The sequence below is a fragment of the Hetaerina americana genome, unplaced genomic scaffold, assembly GCF_022747635.1.
Source record: "Hetaerina americana unplaced genomic scaffold, ioHetAmer1.1.p SCAF_4, whole genome shotgun sequence".
NCBI classification, from domain to species: domain Eukaryota; kingdom Metazoa; phylum Arthropoda; class Insecta; order Odonata; family Calopterygidae; genus Hetaerina; species Hetaerina americana.
Window position 1 is genome coordinate 95,995,426 of NW_027286985.1, and position 21,219 is coordinate 96,016,644.

The 21,219-nt window shown below is 36.0% G+C and overlaps 2 protein-coding genes across 6 annotated transcripts in view; both read left to right on the forward strand.

Annotated features, from left to right (window-relative positions):
- The window catches only part of LOC139692589 (scoloptoxin SSD14-like), a 79,358-nt gene extending 78,445 nt beyond the window's left edge, over nucleotides 1-913 (forward strand). For all 3 annotated transcript variants that reach the window (XM_071590855.1, XM_071590856.1, XM_071590857.1), the window contains one exon: nucleotides 767-913. In XM_071590855.1, coding sequence (XP_071446956.1) covers nucleotides 767-913 — 147 coding nt within the window. The remainder of the gene's footprint in view (nucleotides 1-766) is intronic.
- LOC139692591 (meiotic nuclear division protein 1 homolog) lies at nucleotides 857-20,394 on the forward strand. 3 transcript variants are annotated; one of them, XM_071590860.1, is made up of 6 exons: nucleotides 857-964; nucleotides 8,139-8,244; nucleotides 11,752-11,888; nucleotides 11,988-12,093; nucleotides 17,256-17,402; nucleotides 20,159-20,394. In XM_071590860.1, exons 2-6 carry the CDS (start codon nucleotides 8,155-8,157, stop codon nucleotides 20,294-20,296), a joined length of 618 nt encoding a protein of 205 aa, XP_071446961.1. In that variant the 5' UTR covers nucleotides 857-964; nucleotides 8,139-8,154; the 3' UTR covers nucleotides 20,297-20,394. The 3 variants fall into 3 exon arrangements, with proteins under 3 accessions (XP_071446961.1, XP_071446960.1, XP_071446962.1); XM_071590859.1 differs by lacking the exon at nucleotides 857-964 and adding an exon at nucleotides 7,350-7,483; XM_071590861.1 differs by lacking the exon at nucleotides 857-964 and adding an exon at nucleotides 7,642-7,804.
- Nucleotides 20,395-21,219: the final 825 nt, after the last annotated feature.

Below are 21,219 nucleotides of genomic sequence, written 5' to 3' on the forward strand. Positions count from 1 at the left end.
ATCATCTGGAAACTCAACTTGCCAACTGAATTCCCCACCGACTTTCATTCCTATCTGCAGTTCTTCCCGAGCCTCTTTTATCATTTCCTCCGCATATTTGTTGAACAAAAAGGGTGATAATGGACCTTGCCTTATGCCTTTTCTTAACACCACCTATTCAGACCCAGTAGGTTACTAATAATCATATTTCTTTCAAGCATGAAAACGTGCCAAATGGTGAACATCTATTCATTCATATGGATTTAGATACAATGAAAAGGGATAGGAGCACATATTAAGGGCAAACACAGGAATGGCGGGGAAATAAAATAAATTTTATTGGGCCCAGGACTTTACAAGGTAAAATATAGGACAAGTCAGAGAACAAACAATCAGTTGTTTCAGTGTTCTGAAGACACCAGAAACTCTTTCACACTATAATAAAATTCATCCATCAGAAAAGTTTCCTGGGTCAAGGGAACATTTTTTGCACTTGTGATCTGCTAAATTCCACCTTCTCCACTACTCCTGTGTTAATCCTTTATATGTGTTCCTACCATTTTTCCTTATATCTATAGCCATATGAATGAGGGGTATGTGTGTCAATACGAGAGAGAAGTATACAGATGCATGCATGAACCTTTGAACAATGCTAGCTAAATTATATTGTATTACATTGTATTTTCAGTCCATCTTTTTTGCATGCCTAAGGCAAATTACTTTTCAGGCTAAGGTTATTTCCGCCTACTTCAACTAAGCACTAACAATACTTTCTATCTACTTACAGCAAGTGATTGAAGGGTTGGAACAAATTGGCCATAAAACATCCAGATATCGTGAAAGAGGATCCATTGTATGTGCCATTTCAAAACAAGGAGTTCACTTGCATGCCAACACAGACTACCGAAAGGGAGGAGATGTTTTTGGTTTCTAAAGCAATGTGGCTGAAGAAAATATATGAGGAAATGCATTTTCATATAGAGAAGTATTTTTAACATGAATGGACTTTTCTGATATGAATAGATCAGTTGAAGATACGGCTACTTGGTGTTCTTCAAATAATTTGTTATTAAATAAAAAGAAAGCATCATATCAATTTTACATAAAGTAATCCCAACCATTGCAGTCCCCGAATAAAACTGAAGGACTCATCCATTGGAAGGACACAGTTGAAAAAATATATATATCACATCCAAATACATGTTTATGAGAGCCCATTTGTCAGCAATGGTGGTGGCAGAGTAACATTCTCATCAGCCAACCTAAAGGTTGTGGGTTCAATTTCTGGCAGGGTGGGTTTTCCTCCACCTAGGGCTTGGGTGTTTGTAATTGTGTCCATTGTTATCATTGTTAATAGTCTGATGTAAAGGCCTAAATGTGTTTTTTCAGACTAATGCTCAAATAAAAATAAATAAATAAAATTATTTTTTTTAACTGCATTTAAGACTTCTAGAAGGTCAGTTTTTTCACTATATATTCCTTCACTGAATGCAATAATATGAAACATTATTTTTTGCATTCAATGTTTGATTTGCATGCCAAACCCTGTTAGTAAAGGCAACTGTTTCAGTTGATGGTTAGTTTTTGTAATAAAATCATAATTTAGAATACATTTTCAAGAGTGAAGGAAAACTCATGGGAGGGATGAATTAAATGATGAAAGGGGTAGCTGTGGAGAGGATCAGATGGCAAGTGAGAGGAAGGCAGAGTGTATGGCAGGGGTTGAAAACTGAATCGGTCAAATGAAAGAGGTCAGAAGAGTGGAGGGTTTAAGTGAAGAACTTAAATATTGTTATATACAAGGAAGAATGAAACGGTAAACTCCAGATGATGCTACAGTGTGGCAAAACTAGCTGGCAGTAAAATGCAATTCCACAAAGCATCCACCTCAACTATCCTTCAAGTGAAACGCTGCGGTTTGGGAATAAAATTTTGCCGTGAAGGTTTCTGCTTCCTAATATCTCTCACCTAAATCCTTGTGATCTGCATAAAATGGCCACATTAGAGTGAGATATACATAGTAGTCATCCTATAGGGATCTAAACCCCACTCCTGAAATTAATGTCAGCCTCAGTTATTGGCGATATGCATGGGGTTTAGCTTTAGAGTTTGTTAGGCAGGCAACTAACCCCCCTTGACCTTGTCACTATGCCACAGCAGTTTTATATGTCATTGGCTCATTATTAGTCAAAGTTCAAAAAGGCCCAAGCAGCTGTGCAATATTGGACTCCCATGTCTTTGCCAGCCCATGTTATCACACAATGTTTGCTCACTGTTAATATGATTTAATTTTATGTCAATCAGCCATTATTAGCCTGATATTCGGCCCATATCCATGCAGGGTTTGCCGGTATAGCCCAACATTCAGCTAGAATTGAATAACATTCTAGCTGTAGTTACCAATTTTTTTGCCAGTATATCCCAGCATTCTTATAGCAAAGACCAAAAATTTGCAGAATCAATATGCATACAATATTATTTCAATGTACTCATATAGGTATTAATATTCTGATCATTTAAATTATATAATGCATAAAATAGAACCATTGATGTCTATGAATAATTTCTGAATTATTTGCGTAATAAACAATAATACAAGTCATAGTACTTACCTCGAGCATTATTAATATTGGTATTCTACTGGTATTGTTGGCTTTGGATGGACATAGCATAAACAATGGTAAAGCAGTACCTTTACTTGCCTCTCCTAACAAAACACACCTGATATGCATTTACTTTCCAAAACAGTTTTTACTTACAAACCAGAGGCACAGTGATGGAAATAAGGGTGGCAACTTCACATATCAATTTCTACATTGGTCACCTAGAAGAGGCCTTTCTTTCACAACTACTCCCACCACTTTTCTGGGTCCTCAACGTAGATGACATTTTTCTCCTCTGGACTCATGGCTCAGAGTCTCTTAGCAATTTTATATCAGCCCTAATTCATCTTTCAAATTGACTCCTTCCATCTCTTGACTCCACCATCACCTTTCTTGACATTGGCATTTCACTCCACATCCAAAAATTCCCCTTTTCTGTACATATCAAACCTACCAACCACCAGCAATACCTCCATTTTATCTGCCGTCACCCAACCCACACAAAATGCTTCATTCCCAATTCTCTCTCAATCTACGGACACTGAATTTGCAACTCTACAGCCTCCCTCAACAAATACCATCACAATCTCCACAATGCACTCCTCTTCATTGCCTCCCCACCTCACTACCATGCCAACCAACTCTTCAAAAATGTAATCTATCTTTTCTGGTGAAAACAATCTTCATCTTTCTGCATCAATTAATGCACTACACCCTTGTACAGCCGCATGAACAATCACCACTTTTCATCTAATTCTGCCTCTTCATCTCTTCCACTTCCTGTACCGCCACATGCAACACCTCACAACCTTTCCTTTGATCTCTGTTTCTCCCCGACTATCCTCAAATCTCTCCCTGAATCCACCACCAATATAGAGGTGAGAGCTCATGAATCCATCTTTATATGGGCATTTAGACCTTTTGAATCTCCCTGGCTCAACTTTCATCATTAGATGTTTATGGTTTTTCTCCCCCTTCCCAGGACACCACGCAATACCCCCTCCACAACCATCATATTCCTTCTGCCCTAAATCTTCAAACCTGACATGAAGAAGGATTGAAAATTTATACTAACTGCAATGTGAGCACCCTTTTAGGTGTTTTCTACATACAATTTTTTATGTTATGTTGTGCCATCTAAGTGTTATATTGCTCTTGTGAGTGATTCTACATCATTGATACATCTAGCTGCTGTTTCTGCCTCTAATCATGTTTGTCCTGGGATACAGGACTAAATCCTGCACTGCTGATTCTGCTCCATTGTGAATGTGCTATTCTTTCCATCACCATTGTCTTCCTTTATTCCCAAGATTCCCTCACAAAACCCTCATAATTGACCAAATATGAACCAGCCTTCTCCTATTTCATTTTGGATCCAAAAATTTTGCCATCATGCATAAAAGCTTGCCAAATATTCCAGTCACACAAAGTTATAATCCCTTGCCAATTCCTAGGTATCATTCCCAATTATCTCGACTATTTCCCTAACTTTATCTGCAACACTTTCAGATATCCACCCCCAGCTTCATGCCTTTTTTCACCAAAAGTCACTCAAATAAGCCTACTTCATCCTCATCCAATACCAATGTATTTGTGAGCAACTCATCATAAACTTATTTTCTGTCTTCAACATAATTTCCTTGGTTGCCATTCATCTAATCCCACATCCCAACACCATGGTTTCATCCACCCTACGCTCCCTCAAACGTGGAAAGCTTACCCTAACAAACTATTCAAAACCGGCTTCAATGCTGGAAGAGAAGGAGTTTATTCCAGAAGGTGAAGCAAATGAGTGGAACTCGCAAGATATTCAAAACTCATGAAGTGCCATTATTCTCCACAGCAACAAGGGCCCACAAAGACAACACTACGAACTAGTAGTAAACTGAGTAAAGCTGTTTACACGTTAAGAAAGCTCAAATGTCTCCTTCCAAATGAGTATTTTTGCACACTTTACCATGCCTTCCTTCAATGTGTCTTGAAGTATGGTGCAGAGTTATGGGTCGTTTCCCACATGTTAAACAAATCTTGCTACTACAAGAGAGAGATATTTGTTCTCTTGTTAATGTTCCACCATGTGATCCTTGTCTTTTTTTATAAGGCATGGAATCATGTCTGTGTTCAGTTTATACGTCTTTCAGACTCTAGTTAATATGAAAGTTAACCTAGAAACTTACTCATTAAGATCTGATATCCACAACTGTGCAATTAGATGCAATGCAAACTAGGATAATAAATATTAGAGACGGACTTCAACTTATAACTCATTTCAAAAGTAAACATTCATGTATATAACTGGCTGCCAACTCGGTTGAAATCTGGTTGTATCCCAAATTTCAAGAAGAGGGTATACATCTGGTTTTTTGCAAATACACAATCTTCATCATATTTAAGAATTTATTTTGTTTTACTTTATATATTGTATTATTTATCTTGACAACATTAAATATGGCTGTAAAATTAATCAAAATGAATAAATTACATCATTATGACAACCATACAAGATATATGAGTAAATATTGGTAGATATTATGAGTAAATATTTCAAGAAGAGGGTATACATCTGGTTTTTTGCAAATACACAATCTTCATCATATATAAGAATTTATTTTGTTTTACTTTATATATTGTATTATTTATCTTGACAACATTTAATATGGCCGTAAAATTAATCAAAATGAATAAATTACATCATTATGACAACCATACAAGATATATGAGTAAATATTGGCATAGTAAATCATTTCATGGGTTTGATGAATGTTACTTGTTCTTTCTTATCATGTAAATGCCTTTGCGAGTTTGTTAAAAAAGGTGATTGATGGGAGCCATCCAGTCGAGACTCTCATATCAGAAAAGGCCTAGGAATTTGACTATTGAAGAACATTGGGACGTATGGCTGTTTAAGTTTAATAATAGACTACTCAAGGGGGCACATTATATAGTGACATTGCATGAAACAGGTTTTGCTATAATTTAACATCAAATAACATAACACTCAACAATTTGAATGTACTCCCTGAATTAATTTTTTAAGTTAATTACTGGTTGCATTAGCTTTAATGTTTCAAAATTAGAATGCAATGCGTAAATTTAGGAAATTATTATAAGAACTAAGTATAACTGAGCTAATTTATGTAATTTTGTGGGGACATTTTTTAAAGCCTTTTTTAAGGTGAGGGCCTTTTGGTGGGAAATGTTGACCCAGTAGCTTTAGTTGAGTCACCTCCTGGTGCACGTCCACAAATGAAAGATATTCACACGGTGTAAGTGGACGGCTTGTTGGCTTACCTGGCCTTAGCATCGTATTTCATGACCCATAAGATGCACTTCTTTTACTACAAAAGGTGCTCTAAAATCAGCATGCGTCTTATGGGCCGGGGGTATAACTTCAACTTATTAGCCCAGGCCGATTTGCCGGAGAAACACATATTATTCAGTATTTTTTCATTGATCAGGCAGAGAAAATGGTTGCCGTGATTACAAATTTCGATAACATTGTTTTGAGCCAATAGTTTGCAACAAAATTTCAATATTTCGTTGAAAGATATTCCTAGAAAAAATTCCAACTAAATCCTAATTGAATATAATGTAGCGCACTTAGTTTCATCTCACATGGGCTGCTGCTGCAAAACAACACGCGTTGGATTGGCAACACTTGGCGATGTCGTCCCACTGTAATACCTAAGTGAGCATATTGTAGCTCTCTCGATGAACTCGGGAGTCAAAGGGGACTCAACTTTTACTGGGAAGAGTGTCATTTAAGCCATAGAAAATGTTGGCTTTTCATTCAAATTTCGATAATATCAAAATAATAACAGAGGTCAAGAGTTGCATAAAGAGATTAAACAATAATAACCTCATGAACTCTTAAGAGAGAATATTGTCAAACAGTATCGGATTTAAACTTGAAGTCATGAATTACCATATAAATTACAGATTCAGGTGTGATGTAGTAGAACTATAACATAATTACAGAGACGAAAACTCCTGCAATTTTCCATTTATTAAAGATTTATTTTTGACTAGTTTCGATGTACTAAATCATTTTCAAGTGAAGCTTTCTGACTGTTTCTAAGTTCGTTCATTCACACCAACAACACAGCTGAATCCTTACCTGATATGGGGCGCCAACCTCGAAAAACTATTTTCAACTTTTAAATGTTAAACAGGAAATTTTACATCACAAACTATGTGCTTGTTACCGCGATTCCAAAAAGAGGTCATTTCGAATTTCTTACTAATAGGTAAAGAGCGGCAACGCCGAAAATGAGGTATTTACTACCTCTTCTTAAATTCAATTAACTCTCTATCCTAATCTGTAGACCCCTTTAAAGCTCAACCACTTCTGCACATAATCCTTGCTGGCGAATGCTGCGGAAGCCATAAGGCATAGCCAGATATCGCATGATACAAGGTATATAATATTAATTCAAATCAGTATTCAATTCAAACCTAATAACGATTACCAAATACATATTTCAGGATATTTATGACTTTCAATAAATCCCGGATCTGATCCTTCTGTGTTAGTAGGGGACGATATCAACAACGGCCAGCAAGATCTCATAAATATACCTTCGTTCGGGCCGTTATAACCAGTTCTTATAGATTATTCAAATACCTTACACCTATTGGTGATTTCTCGAATGCTGTGCAAATTCTCTGTCACTTTCCGAGTTTTACAGTGGAGTGGAATTTTATCCTTTCATATGCAGGTTTTCATACTTGTTTCACTTTCGTATTGCCCTCTCTCACTTGTTGAGCCTATAAAAAATTTTAACAAGAGCGCATGCGCGTTTATTTTTCCACGATCGAGGTAATTTGGCGCTGTTTTGGCTTTGTTTGGAACTTAGTTCGTAGTACCAAAACTCTCAAGTATATGAAATATTTTTGCTAAGGTAAAGTGTGAACTTTATGTGACCAAGTATATTACTTCAATAGAAGATAATAATATGTACTCGGTTTTAAAATTATAATCTCTTGCCTTTCTATCTAGCATTGTTGAAGATGGGATGAGTGATTGAATGATGGGATGTACTACCTTGTCATGCCCCTAATACACACTATTAAGCACATTACCAACAACTCATGTTATAGGTCCCCAAGCAAATTAAATTACTGTTGATTTTTTGTGTAATATGGGCGTTAAGTACGACTTAGTTAAGTAAGAGCATTGTTTTTCCCTCGGGTAATGAGTGAACCAAACCCAGTTAATGGGGGTGATTATTTAATTTAACTGGAAAGTTGTAGTTGTACCCTCTCGTGAAATGAAATTTTTATTGTATATTTTTTTGATCAATCGCCTCATCTTCTTCGTCAGTAATTGTGTAGTTTGTTCCGACAATTAGGGAGTCGTGGATTAAGTTCAACTTATTCGTATGCCTGTCGAGAAAACCTAATATGTTGAGCAAATAATGCTACTATAGTTTGTTTAAAGTAGTTTATTTAAGACTCTCACTTGTCGGAGCCTTAAAACTGATAGCTATGGTTTCCATGAGTATCTTATTACTTAACGGGTATAACTAATTAAGTTTTCCCCTTTTATATTTTTAGTGTTAATTGATAGAAAATGTCTAAACGAAAAGGACTCAGTGTAGAGGAAAAGAAGAAAAAAATGTTGGAGATATTTCATGAATCACTAGATTTCTATCAGCTTAAGGTACCTACTTATTTTTTCTCTTAATCATTTAAAATGAAAAGTGTAAAACTAGTTAAATGTGTTGCCATATATTATTGTTTTTTCTGTCAGATCAAGAGTTTTTCACCCTATATCAATTATTTTGATATTATCCCAGTTGTTTTCATAGCTTTATTTTAATATTAGCGTAAGGTATTGCCCCTCTTTTAATGAGTTGTTGTCGCATACAACTATTTTAATATCAGCGGCTTAATACTGGTGAATGTGCTGTCTTACAAAGAATAAATTTAATAGCTGGAAACTGATTGTTTTAGGTTTCATTTGTAGATAGGCTAATGATAAGAGGGTGATTGTGGATGGTTATTAACCATTGCTTCCTACGCATCTTCTCTAGAATACCAATCACTTCAAACTTTTGTCAGTCTTCCATTATTTCCTTTCTTTTGCTTTTCACCACTGTTCATGGCCATGAACTATGGCATCATTGGCCAAATCTCTTTCTCCACATACTTCTTCCTTCTTTTATGGGTGTCAACATCCTCCAACTCTTGTCTATCAGCAATGCCTCCACCCACCTGTTGTGCCAAATTCAAATTTCTTTGGATCACTTCCTCTCCCCTCCCCAAATGCATAACAATTCAGAGTTTTTTTCCTCTCTGACAAACTTATTTTCTTTTTGTCGACTCTATTTCTTAATGTCAATACAATTGTTTTCACAATGCATGTACCAATATGCCCCTTTTCCACATAAATATTAGCTAACAATATAATCTCTTTAACAAGCTCCGATTTATTCATAGGACATTCCATGTCTGTACAACCAGCCCATGGCACCCATCACCTTAAAATTTGGTGAAGCTTTTTGTTTACGATATTTCATGTATTTATTTAGGGTACATTTTGTCCTTCCACTAATTTAAGTAAGCATGAAAAATTTTACTTAGCTGTTAATAGTTTTCTTTATGGAGAGTCAAACTTAAGTTGAATTATTTATGTTATTCATTTCCTCGGCATAGTAAGGAGGGTGCTCTTTCTTGCAAAATAATATGTATCTCTCTCATTAATCAGCCATTATTCAACATATTATAGAGCAAGGTTAATCAGAGTATGAGAATTTCTGAGAAAATTTACAGACCCTCATAATGTTTGATTAGTACCAAATAAATTGTTCAATGATGTCTTAGCAACATTTTTGATGGAAAACATGGCTAGCTGTTAATTTGATCATCATCCGTAGGGAATGAGATAATCTCCGTATCTCATTTTTTATTATAATCCCAAAAATATGTTCTTGCCCACAGTGTGGTTAACTTCCACAGTTTCCCAGGAGCTGATTCAGAATCATTGGTACAAATGAAGTGTAAAGTCAGATTTAAGAGGATAAAACAGATGGATGCTGAAATGAATTGTAGAAGCATTAAACAGGATGAAAGAAAGAAGCAGAAAGCATTAGTAAAATTTATTAGTGAGGACAAAGAGCCAGGTATTGTAAAAAAATGGGAAGTTATCTAAAGCCAAAAAAGAAACTAATCTATCACCTTATTAATGGTACAGCTGTAAAATTATTAATTGAACCAATATTGATTCAAGAGAGATGGGAACAATACACAGAGGATCTGATAAGGATATTAAGCGAGCAAGTTTAAGCATAGAGAATATGACATACCATATATGGGGATAGCTTAGGTCCAGGTGTACTTGATTGCAAGGCAGTGGGAGCATTAAGGGAATTGAAATCAAATAAGGCAGTTGGATGATGATGTGCAGCATGAAAACCATGGTCGTGAAATATTAAACCCTTTTGGTGGAATTGTTAAGTTTCTTTTTACCCTCATAAGGCATTGGGGGTTGATATCCTGCAGAACTCCTTAAAGGTTTAGGAAAATGTGGTAAGAAGAGATTTATTGGTTATATCATAGCATTTATGGGGAAAGAAGAATTTGGCCAGAAGACTGTCAGGTCAGTGTTAGATCCCATCCAAAAAAGGAGACATCCATATGCGAGGATTCGTGATCCCAAACTGATAATCCCCTAAGTAATCATTTGCTCTGCCTTCATCCTCCAATATAAGGGTAAAAAGAAACTTTACACTTCCACAGTAAAGATTTAATATTTCACCACCATGGTTTTGATGCTGCGCATCATCATCAGGTAACATACATCAACATTTTTTCAACTGATATAGTCTGGCTCCTAGACTATATAAGTTGAAAAAATGTTGATGTATGTTACCGGATGATGATGCGCAGCATCGAAACCATGGTTGTGAAATATTAAATCTTTATTGTGGAAATGTGAAGTTTATTTTTACCCTCATAATGAAGGAATTCCACAAAGTTAAACCTGAAACTGTTATGTTCATCCTCAATTTGTGATTCTAAGTACCACCTTGGCTGTGTGTGACATCAATTAAATGCCCTCTAGCTTTCTTTTCTTGATAATGAAATTTAGAGTAATTCTGCTTTTTCAATCAGCGTTGCTCAGTTATTATACAATGTTTTTAGAGAAATATAGATATTGCAGCAAAATCCAACATTAGTCTATGTATACATTTTTTTTGTGGAATCCGTGATAGATTTTGCTTAACATTTTGTCAAAGTTAGGCTGATCAGTGAATGAGATGCATGTTATTTAGTAGGAGAGTGCACCTTGCTTAGCATGTGTAGGAAATGGATAACATTCATGATTCAACTAAACAAGTAGTTCTTAAAATGTAAGATAAAACTATTTGTTTCCTTGAACTGTTGAGGGGAATAAACACTCCTAGTTTATTGAAAATCTGAGGTGATGGGTACCCAAACAGTTTTAATTGGTTGAAGTGATGTGAAGTGACTTGCCTACTTGAACCGTTTACTTCATGTATCTCGAAGGTATCATTACTTTAATTTTGTTATTATTAATTTTCATTCCACTCTTCACAGATCTTGTTTGGCATATAATAATATCTGTAGTCCCTTGGCTGTCTGTGAAATTAATGTTTGATTACCTGCAAACCTCTTTCAATTGTGTTTCGTGTGGAACTACAAAGTTAGTCCTTTCATTTATTTATAATGAATCGGTTCCATAAATTTACGCCAGAAACCATCAATTATCTTTCAATCATTGCTTGTACTCCAAACCCAAGCTCCTCCAATGTCATAGTTAGCATTTTGTGCATCAGTTAGAGAACTCTGGGGATAAAGGAGAGTCAAAAATGAGGAATGGGGATGTTACACTCACCCTCAATAATACTATATACTTTACGAAACTACCTCTTTACATTAAGTAATTTTATGACCAAAATCATCAATTAATACAGTTCAAATAAAATAATGTGTAAATATTGTTGCACATATTTTGAATAATAGTGTGTCAGGACTGAAATAATGAAACTGATTCATATTGGAAGAAAGGCTAAGGCCAGGAAAAATAAATGTATGAAAAACTGCATTGCAAGACTCCTTTTATTGCCAACATTCTGTATTGCTCTTAACTTTTGAGCATATGGTGAATGACATTACACCTTTAGCTTTATTTTTTCATGCTGAGGAGTTGGAAAAAATTGCTCCAAAACAAAAAGGGGTTATAGCTCAATCGGTGAAAGATGTCATCCAAAGCTTAGTGGATGATGGCCTGGTCGACACAGATAAAATTGGAACATCTGTTTATTATTGGTCATACCCAAGGTATTTTCTTTTTGTATTGAAATTTGCATTTTATGACTGTTTATGGAACGTGTTAATTTAGAATTAATATTTTTTTTCACTTTTAATACCACCCTATAGTAAAACAAGAAAATCCAAAGAGCGACTCCTGGAGCAAAAGAAAAACCAGTTGCAGGAATGTAAGAAAAAACTCAAAGCTACCTCAGATGCAGTGGAAAAGGCCAAGGTTAGAAAAGATGTGCAAAGGGATATATGCTTCTTCAATTAGGTTGGATTTCATGTTGTTGTTATCCATCCAAGTATAATTCTAACTGATGCAAGAAGGAAAACCCTTTAACACCATTTATATTGCTGGTGGGGGCTATAGACAGGAGGAAGATGCTGTGAGTGAAGAGTAATGTGAGATTGAAAAGTTTCCAGATTTATATTAAAAATGGAGGAAGACAGTTTGTCTACTTCTTCGTATGGCAATCTGCAGTTGTTCCAGCACATCATCAATGTTTCATAGAATATTTAGTCTGTACAGTACTTTTAGATGAATTCACCATTTTATTGTCTAGTAGATGTTTTGCAAAGTGTGATTTGGGGTTATTTTCATCTCAAACGGAATGGAGGGAAAACTTTAGAAATAGTTGCCATGTTAAGAAGCCTCAACGAAGGGATCTACGAAGTCGAGGTATTAGCAGGCATATGCTTGGCTACCCGCAAGGATCATACCCTCATAGCGGGGAACTTGAACCTTCCAGGTATCCAATGGTCGGCAGACGAGGTCATGATAGGGGGTGGGGGGCCCGAGAAATCGCTAGTCGTCTCATAAACAAAGAGGGTTTTGTACAGGTGGTGGTAAAACCCATGCGCGGGGGAAACATCCTTGACATCATACTTGTGAGACTGAAAAAGTGGGTGAGGGAAGTTGAGGTCGTTCCAGGAATAAGCGATCATTCAGCTGTTCGTACTTATCTAAACTGGGAGAGGTCTCAGTACAAGGGGCTAGCGGACAAAAAAACAGTCTGGCAATATGAACGCGGTGATAAGGAGGGGTTCCAGACCTTTGTAAGGGAAAAGTATTCGGAATAGGTAAGTGGTGGGCAGAATGTAGAAGAAATCTGGAAGGCATTTAAGGAGATAATGGAAGAGAGATTAAATAACTTTGTCCCAAAAAAAATTCTTGAAGAAAATATTGACCCAAAGTTCTACAACCGTAAAACCAGATCCTTGAAGAAAGAACTAATGGTGATTCATAAACAATGGAATGATAGCTCGAAATGGCTCATAAATTACAACATATAAGTTCGTGAATTAAATAGAGAAAAGAAAGTAGCCAAATAAACTTTCCCACAGAGCATAATCTCATAAGATAAAGGAAATAAATTTAATTAGTACCTGCGGAGGAGGAAATACGACAGGGAAAACACAATAGCTTTAGAAAAAGAGGATGGAACACTAATCTCAGATGATAAGGAAAAGGCTAATGCATTTAACAATTTGAATGCAAGTATATTTTAGGGGATGGTAACAAAATGGATTCTGTAGATACATCTCTGAGTCTGCAAGGATGCGAAAACAAAATAAGTACTAAAACTATTAAAATGACTAGGGCAGAAATTTATGAAAAAATTAGGAAATGAGGGCGAATAAATCAAAAAGGCTCAAATAGGGATCAGGGTACTACTGGAAAATATTTGCCGACACTGTGATTCGAACCCAGGCCCTCTGGGTGGGAAGTCAATACATTGGCCACCACACCATCCTAATCCCTGTATAATTGCTGTTTCTGTAATCTGTACAAGAGGAGATAGTTGAACTTCTCTCTGATGAATCAATACTAGCTTATTATAGCGAACAATTTGTAACCACAATATGCTCAAAAATGTTGGTCTACCTAAGACTAAGAGCATTCAGATAAAAAGCAAGTCCCTCATTTAAGACACTCGAATCAAAAGTACAATACAACATGGACATAAAATAAGCATGTACAATAAAACATACCAGCACATATTTAATTTTAAGTAATTACTTAATTGCTCTAGGTTTATTCATGATTTATTCTCCAACTCTTCCTAGTTAGTAGTGCATAAATAACATAATAGTTATAAAGGGATCTGCACATTCAGTATGTATTTCTTTCAAAAAAAACAATTTTATGAAATATTTTGCCTATATATTATGTTACAATAATTACAATATGGCTACATTTGAGGTCTGCTATTTTTGTCACCAAGGACTACTGCATTGTTTGTCAAATATCAAAATCTTTTAATGGATATCTATGAAATAAGCCCACTGAAATATTTTCCTGAATGGTGGCATTTCTCTTGAAATCACTGTGAGACTTCAGACTGGAACAGCATAAGTTAGGTGAACTTAGAGGATTGAAAGTGAAAAAATGCTTAGTTAATTGTGACAGTCCCCAATTTCTTAGCCTGTTCATGTTTCCCTTGGGAGAGTAGAAGAGAGCACTATTGCTGGGCAAAAAATGGAATGAAAATGGGGAAGGGGTTTCAATTCCACTCAGAAGGGAAAGGATAGGAAAAGGTTCATTCTTTTTTAGAGATTCCCTCATAAATTCCAAGAAACTGTGGGAGATGCCGCAACAGTAACTTTCAACGGAGTTGTCCACTAATATGCATTTCAATGCCACAATTTCAGAGTGTAAAAATCATTCGCCTTGTCCGGGATTATAACCTACATCCCTAGATGTCCGGCCGAGTGCTTTAGCCAGTAAAGCTATCAAGGCGACCTCTTAAACTGTTAAATTTTAAGGGCTTTAAAGAAACAAGATATTGTGATGAAATACCACACGTACAACATCACAGGCATTCATAGTGTGTGCGACATGCCACAGTCCATGAGGTTAAAGCCAACTTTAAACATTTAGGCTGTTTTTACCTTTAACAAAGTCCAAGAATCTGCGAGTGATGCTGCAACAGTAACTTTAAATGAAGTCATCCACTAATATGCATTTCAATGCAACAATTTCAAATACTACAAAATAAGACTACGAATGCCTGTGACCTTGTATGTACGGTATTTCGAGCCCTTATTTCAAACTTATCAATCAATAACTTTAACCATTTCGCAATGATGTGGGCATTGGAGGGAGGAGCATGTCAGGTAAACAGGAATTTACCTTTATTCAATTGTTCCCAGCTCAACTTTGTGGAAGTTCATGATCATTAATTGAAGAGCACGATGTATCTTTCCACTGTTCTTCATTTGCGTATAACTAGTTTCCGCATTATCTTTTGGTAGTCTACCCTTAAGGTATATTTTGAATAGACACAGATTGAAGAACAATGTATTGCTTTTGCTCTCCTAACAAAACACAGCATGACATTTAATGCTAAATAAGCCCCTCTTTAATGAGTATCAGACTGCATGGGTGCAGATAGCAAATGAATTTTTAGAATGTGTAGTGCTAAGCATGGGAGTGATACAGGTATGTCTGTTCTTTTCAATGTATAATAGAGGGAATGGTGAGTTAAGCATGGGAAGGGCTAATGGCAGGAGTGAAAGTATATGGGAAAATATATAATCAATAGATTTGTGAATGATCTAGTATTAGTTAGCCAGTCTGCCAAAGGGTGGCAATCATTGATTAGCACATTGCAGAATCAGTATGATTGTGGGATGAGATTTAATCACACAAAAGTTAATTTTTAATTAATTTAATCATACATGAGGTATTGACTCAAAAATTAAGAAGACTAAGATAAACATTAAAGGTTAGGGGCATGAACTAGGATAGGTAAGAAAATTCAGCTATTTATGTAGGAAATATGTTGGAGGCAGGTGATCAGATTAGTGGGGACATTAGAAGAACTGTGTCAGGTAAAGAAGAGTTCATATAGAGGTGGAAATTCATGCGACATCTTAAGTAAAGATGTAAAGAAAAGGCCTGTCAACACTTAATAATACTGAGTGCAGTTTTGTATGGCTTGGAAACTTGGTCAAGAGGATAGTAGAAATAGGATGCTTTTGACATGAGGTCAAGGAGAAGAATGAGGAAAATATGATGCCTGTTCAGAAACTATCCAGCCATGCGATAATTTGAGAAAAATCGCCTGCCTAGAACAAAGAGGCCTTAGTTCCCTTCAAAATTCTCCCTTTGTGACCTCACACACTTATCCCAGTATCTCTTTTACTTGTCAGAACAATGGACCAAGTCCTTTTTCAGATTGGTCATTAGTTGCCTCATTGCTTTCTCCTCTATCTCGTCGACCGACTGTTGGGTAGACTGAGGTTTTGTTTCTGGGTCATAGCTGTAGACCCATGATTCACCTCTAGTTATGACTATTTTTAGAAAACCTAGGTTATCGTTTGTGGCTTGAAGCAAGTCACCTGCAATTGCTGCACCAAATTCTTGACATTAACAAGCTAAAAGAGAATGAGACAATAAAGCTGATGACCATTTCGAAAAAGACCTTCGTCGATTGTTTTTGAAAAGTGGGAGAGATTCTTGAATAGGTGTGTGATGTCTCAGTGGGAGTATTTTGAAGGGCATTGTTCTAATGAATAACTGATCGTAGCACTTTTCCACTTGATAAAAATATTTTTATTTATGACCGGGTTTCGATGTATTACATCATCATCACAGGCATTGTTCTAGGTAGGCTATTTTTCTCAAATTATTGCATGGCTGAATCCTTTCCGGACAACCTCATATAATGGATGGAAAGGAAACCGAATGATTGAGTTCTAAGTATGGCAAGTGATGGGAGATGGGTGTAAAGAGAAGTTCATAGAAGGCAGGAGAATTGGGATGCAGGAGATGCTGTGAGAGGCAATTGGATGCTGGAAGTGGTGATAACAGAAGGGAGAATGCTGGGAAAGCAAGGTAGGAGTATGGAAAGAATAGGCATTTTGGATGGAATTAAGTGAAGGAGAGAATTAGTGTACTAAGCTAAAGAATGAATTGATGTAATATCAAGAATGGGGTTTAAGGATATGTTGAATGGTGTTATTTAGGCTCATGAGTGCATTAATGTATAATGACAGGGTTCATCAAAAACTTGCGGTGAGGTAGGAGATTGCTGCCAATAATAATAGCTGGCATGATTCCAAATACTTTTTTCAATTTTGTAACTCAAACAGGTACCTTTTTTCTTCCAATGCAATTTTACGTCATTAGTGTGTTCTCTGCTAACGGCAACTATTTGGGGTAATTTATAACATTTATAAAAATATTTATGCCCATTCTAAACCCTTAAAAATCTGTCCCATTTTTATGAATGAAGGAACTATATTCTATCACAATTCTCATATGGTACTGATATAGATATAGTCAGTTAATACATCTTATGAGTCTAGCTTTGAGACAATTTGCCTCATTTTTGTTTTTTTATCACGCAATTTGTTGAGTATTTGCAGTTTCTTAAATCTCCATAGATTGGCCGGGAGGAAAATGAACAACGCAGGTGTATATTAAAGGAACTCTCTGAGGGAAAGTCAATCCTTGAAGAATTAAGAGCAGAGATGCGCAAATATCAGGGGAAGGATCCAAAAACTATGAAGTTGCTGAAGGAACAGACTCAGGTTTCCATTTATTTTTTTATTGGTTGATTTAATCTTCATTTCTTTTAGGTTTCTTGTGAAATTTTGTAGAATGCAATAAATTGCCATCGGTCATGAACTAAGAAGTGATACTTCATGTCTCTGATAGTGATGCGTCCCAAAAATCTCTGCTCTATGCAAATTTCCATTGGACTTTTGTGACATGCCTGAAGAGCATTTGTAGTTTTAAAGTTTCTTTTGTGCCAAAGCAAGAAATATTCAGCCTGAAATGCTTTATGATGTGGTATACCTTGGATACTACCAGGGTAAATTTGCCAGCATTAATTTATGTCAACATTATATCCAAAAGTTCTATTGATTTAGATAATGGATGGTGGACAGCTGAAAATATAGTGCAAATGGCATATTCCTTAGTCTGACCCATCACTAGGTTTAGGAATGTGCCCAGCGACTTCTTGCCTTCAGCACTGGTCAAGCCATATCCAGGGGTTCCTTTAAGGCACGCTACCTACTCCGCAAGGTTTGGCATGAATGGAAAAGAAGCCAGCTGCTATGTTAAGTGAAAAGTATACTGCAGTAAATGGAAAGTTTCTTTTTAGACACATCCTAGGTCAACATCAAACACCTTGTGTGAACACTTTACCATGGAAATGCTCCTAATGAAAACATTTGTACTCGGTATTTAATGAATGGAGGAAAGGCACAGTGTATAAAAATGGATAATACATGTAATAATTTTGAAAACATGGTAAAAAAAATTCCGGATGGGCATGGAAAAATGCAGCATAAACATTCTGTGAATTCATTTTAAAAATTAATCTGAGATATAGCTCAGTAAGGCCCAGTTTTATGATGTGTCATTAAATTTAATCATTTGGTAAATAGAAGTTAACTAACTGTGAAGATTACCTACAGATCCAATTCTATGAACAAATGTGATTTCTAAAATTAGTGAATGTGAACAGCATAACAGTAGTAACATTGTCTGTAAGTAATTTAGTCGTTTAATGCTCGGTTTTGAACTTGAATGGCAGTCATGAAACTGAATTTTAGCCTTAACCGGAGAAGGTTTAAGTTAACCTTCATTTTAATGAGACATCATAAAATCTGGCTTAAATCTATTTTCATTAAGATTGGCCGAAAAAACAGATTTTTTCTGGAGTGAATTAGCCTTGTGAGCAAAAGTTGCCAATGGATGTAAAAATCTTCCATAAAAAGTAATTTCAAAATCAGTTAATATTTATTACAGTCACCTTGCACCCAAATTTGGCAATTTTTGTAAATTTCTGATGAAACTTACCATAAGCCCTTCTATAGAGGATGTGATACTTCAAGCACTAAGGCACTCTCTACCCAGTTGCCTTACGTCATCTCTGCAAAACCACAAAGATTTATTGAGCCAATAGTTTTTTCCTTTCTCTCTTGCATGAGATAAGAGTGAGTTAGTTGGGTATGGTTGCCACCCACATAATAACAAACCAAGTCACCTCCTGCAATCTATGACAGAGGCCAAATATTCATGATACGAGGGTGATCTGAAAAGTTCTGGGTCTGATGATGAGAATGACAATTTATGTTTTCGAAGCATTTTTTTTTTGACATAGTTTCTTTTAATAATAAGAAATTTCATCCAGGGGTGTTCCAGTGCCAGTATCCAGTCTGTAGTGTTCTTCCAGAAGTGCTGGAAAGTACTCGTCTACAGTCACAATTGCTTCTTGATTGGATGAAAAGCATTGACCAGTGAGGAAACTTTTGAGTTTTTCGAAGAGATGGAAGTCCAGGAAGCGCTAAATCCAGGGAATAGGGTAGATAATCCAGCTCTTCATAATGTATATCCATCAATTTTCCCATCACAAAGATACTTTAATGGGCAGGTTCATTGTCCTGGCAGAAAAAGGATTTTTTCTTCTGCAAGCCAGGACGGAATTCACAAATTTCATTTGAAGTTAAGAATAGTACTCCCCAGGTATTGTTTTTACCTTTTTCATGATAGTCAATCACTATAACTCCTTTTGCATCCCAAAAAACCGAAGTTATGACCTTTCCTGCCATCTTTGCCTTCTTCAAAGCTGAAGAACCTGCCTCTATCCACTGCATTGATTGTTGTTTCAAATTTGGTGTGTAATGGCAAATCGACATTTCATCCTTTGACTATTACCAATGCAGAAGATCACTCCTGTTTTTGGTATAGTGCGCTGTGCTCCATTTGGAAAGAATTGTTCAAATGCATTCTTGATCCACAGTGAGCACAGTGCGGCACCCATCTTGCGCATGGCCTTGTCAGGTGAAATTCCTAGTGAAAAGTGTAACCAACACATTCTTTTGATATGCGTACAGCATTAGTAATTTCATGCACCTTTAAATGCCAATCTTCATGAACCATATAATGCACTTTTTTTATCATTTCCAGGGTGTTGGCACGTTTAGGACATCCTTTACGTGAATCACCTTGAAGGCTTTCAAAGCCATGTTTAAAGTCAGCCGTCCATTTCTTCATTATTGAAATAAAAGTAGAAGATATTTTTAATGTTCTCTAATAATAATCATATTTAACACTAATTTAATTCTTTACAAAAATATTAAAATTAAGAAAACAAACTTCCCTGCCTCTTAATGAACATGAAGAATGTTTGGCCTCTCTCACAGATCGCTGCAGATGAGTAGGTTGGTTCAGAAAATCTAGTTCAGAAGGAATCATTTGTCAAAAAATGAAATGTGCATGCATATTGCATGTAAATTATTAATTTGAGACAAATTTTATGTTATTTCTCTTATAGATTGCAATGGATGCTGCCAACCGATGGATTGATAATATATTCATTTTGAAGCATTGGTGTGTTAATAGATTCAACATTGAAGAGGAGAAATTGAATAAAGAGTTTGGAATTGATCCTGATTTAGATTACATTAAATAATGTCTTAGTTATAACTTATTACTAATTGTTGTTAATCCTTGAAAAATCCCTTGTTAGCATACCTCACCTCAAATTATATAAATCATAATAAGGATAAATTTGAACCAAATAAAAGTGTTATATCTTGATTGTATATTAATTTTGTACCAGTCTTTTTACAAGTGCATAGCCAGGATGTAGACCTTTCTCAGCTATTTCTGCCTCTTGCTGCATTCTACATGTCTCTCAATGGTAATGTTTAACCATTCATCCGACAGATTATAATTAGGTAATCTACCGGTTAAGGTAGATTCTGGATGGGCACATTTACTGAATAAATATTTTATTTCTCCTAACAAAACACAACCAAACATCCTACTCTACAACATGCCCCTCTTCCTCTCAGTGTATTTCCTTCATCCCGTCCAACATCCCTATCCTATTCATGCCCCTCCCGTATTTGCCTAACATTTTCCCCTCTTTCACACTCCATGCCCACCTTACCTAGAACTTCCTTATTTTTTCTGTCTGCTTCACCCTCTCATTCTTTATCCACACCCACAATTCAAAAGCCTCCAATATACAGCAATCATCCTGCTACAGCAACCATTTTTCGGTAGGGTACATAACTCTGCCCCATATCAAAGTTTTGAAGAGCATTTTTTTAACATCCTTACTCAACGTCCCCGTCATCAATTCCCACCTCCTTGTAAAACCTATTTTCCTAGTGCAATTCTCCTTACGTCCCTACTACTTTGACCGTGTTGGTCCAAAACACAACCGAGATACGTAAACTGTTCTACCTGCTCTAGTTTTTGCCCTCCTATTTTAATGTTTGGCTTAGCCTTTTTCTTTCTGATAAATCACATAACCTTTGTTTTATTTACATTGATTCTCATCCCATATCTATCACACTCTATTTCCAATTCACTCAGCAATGCTTG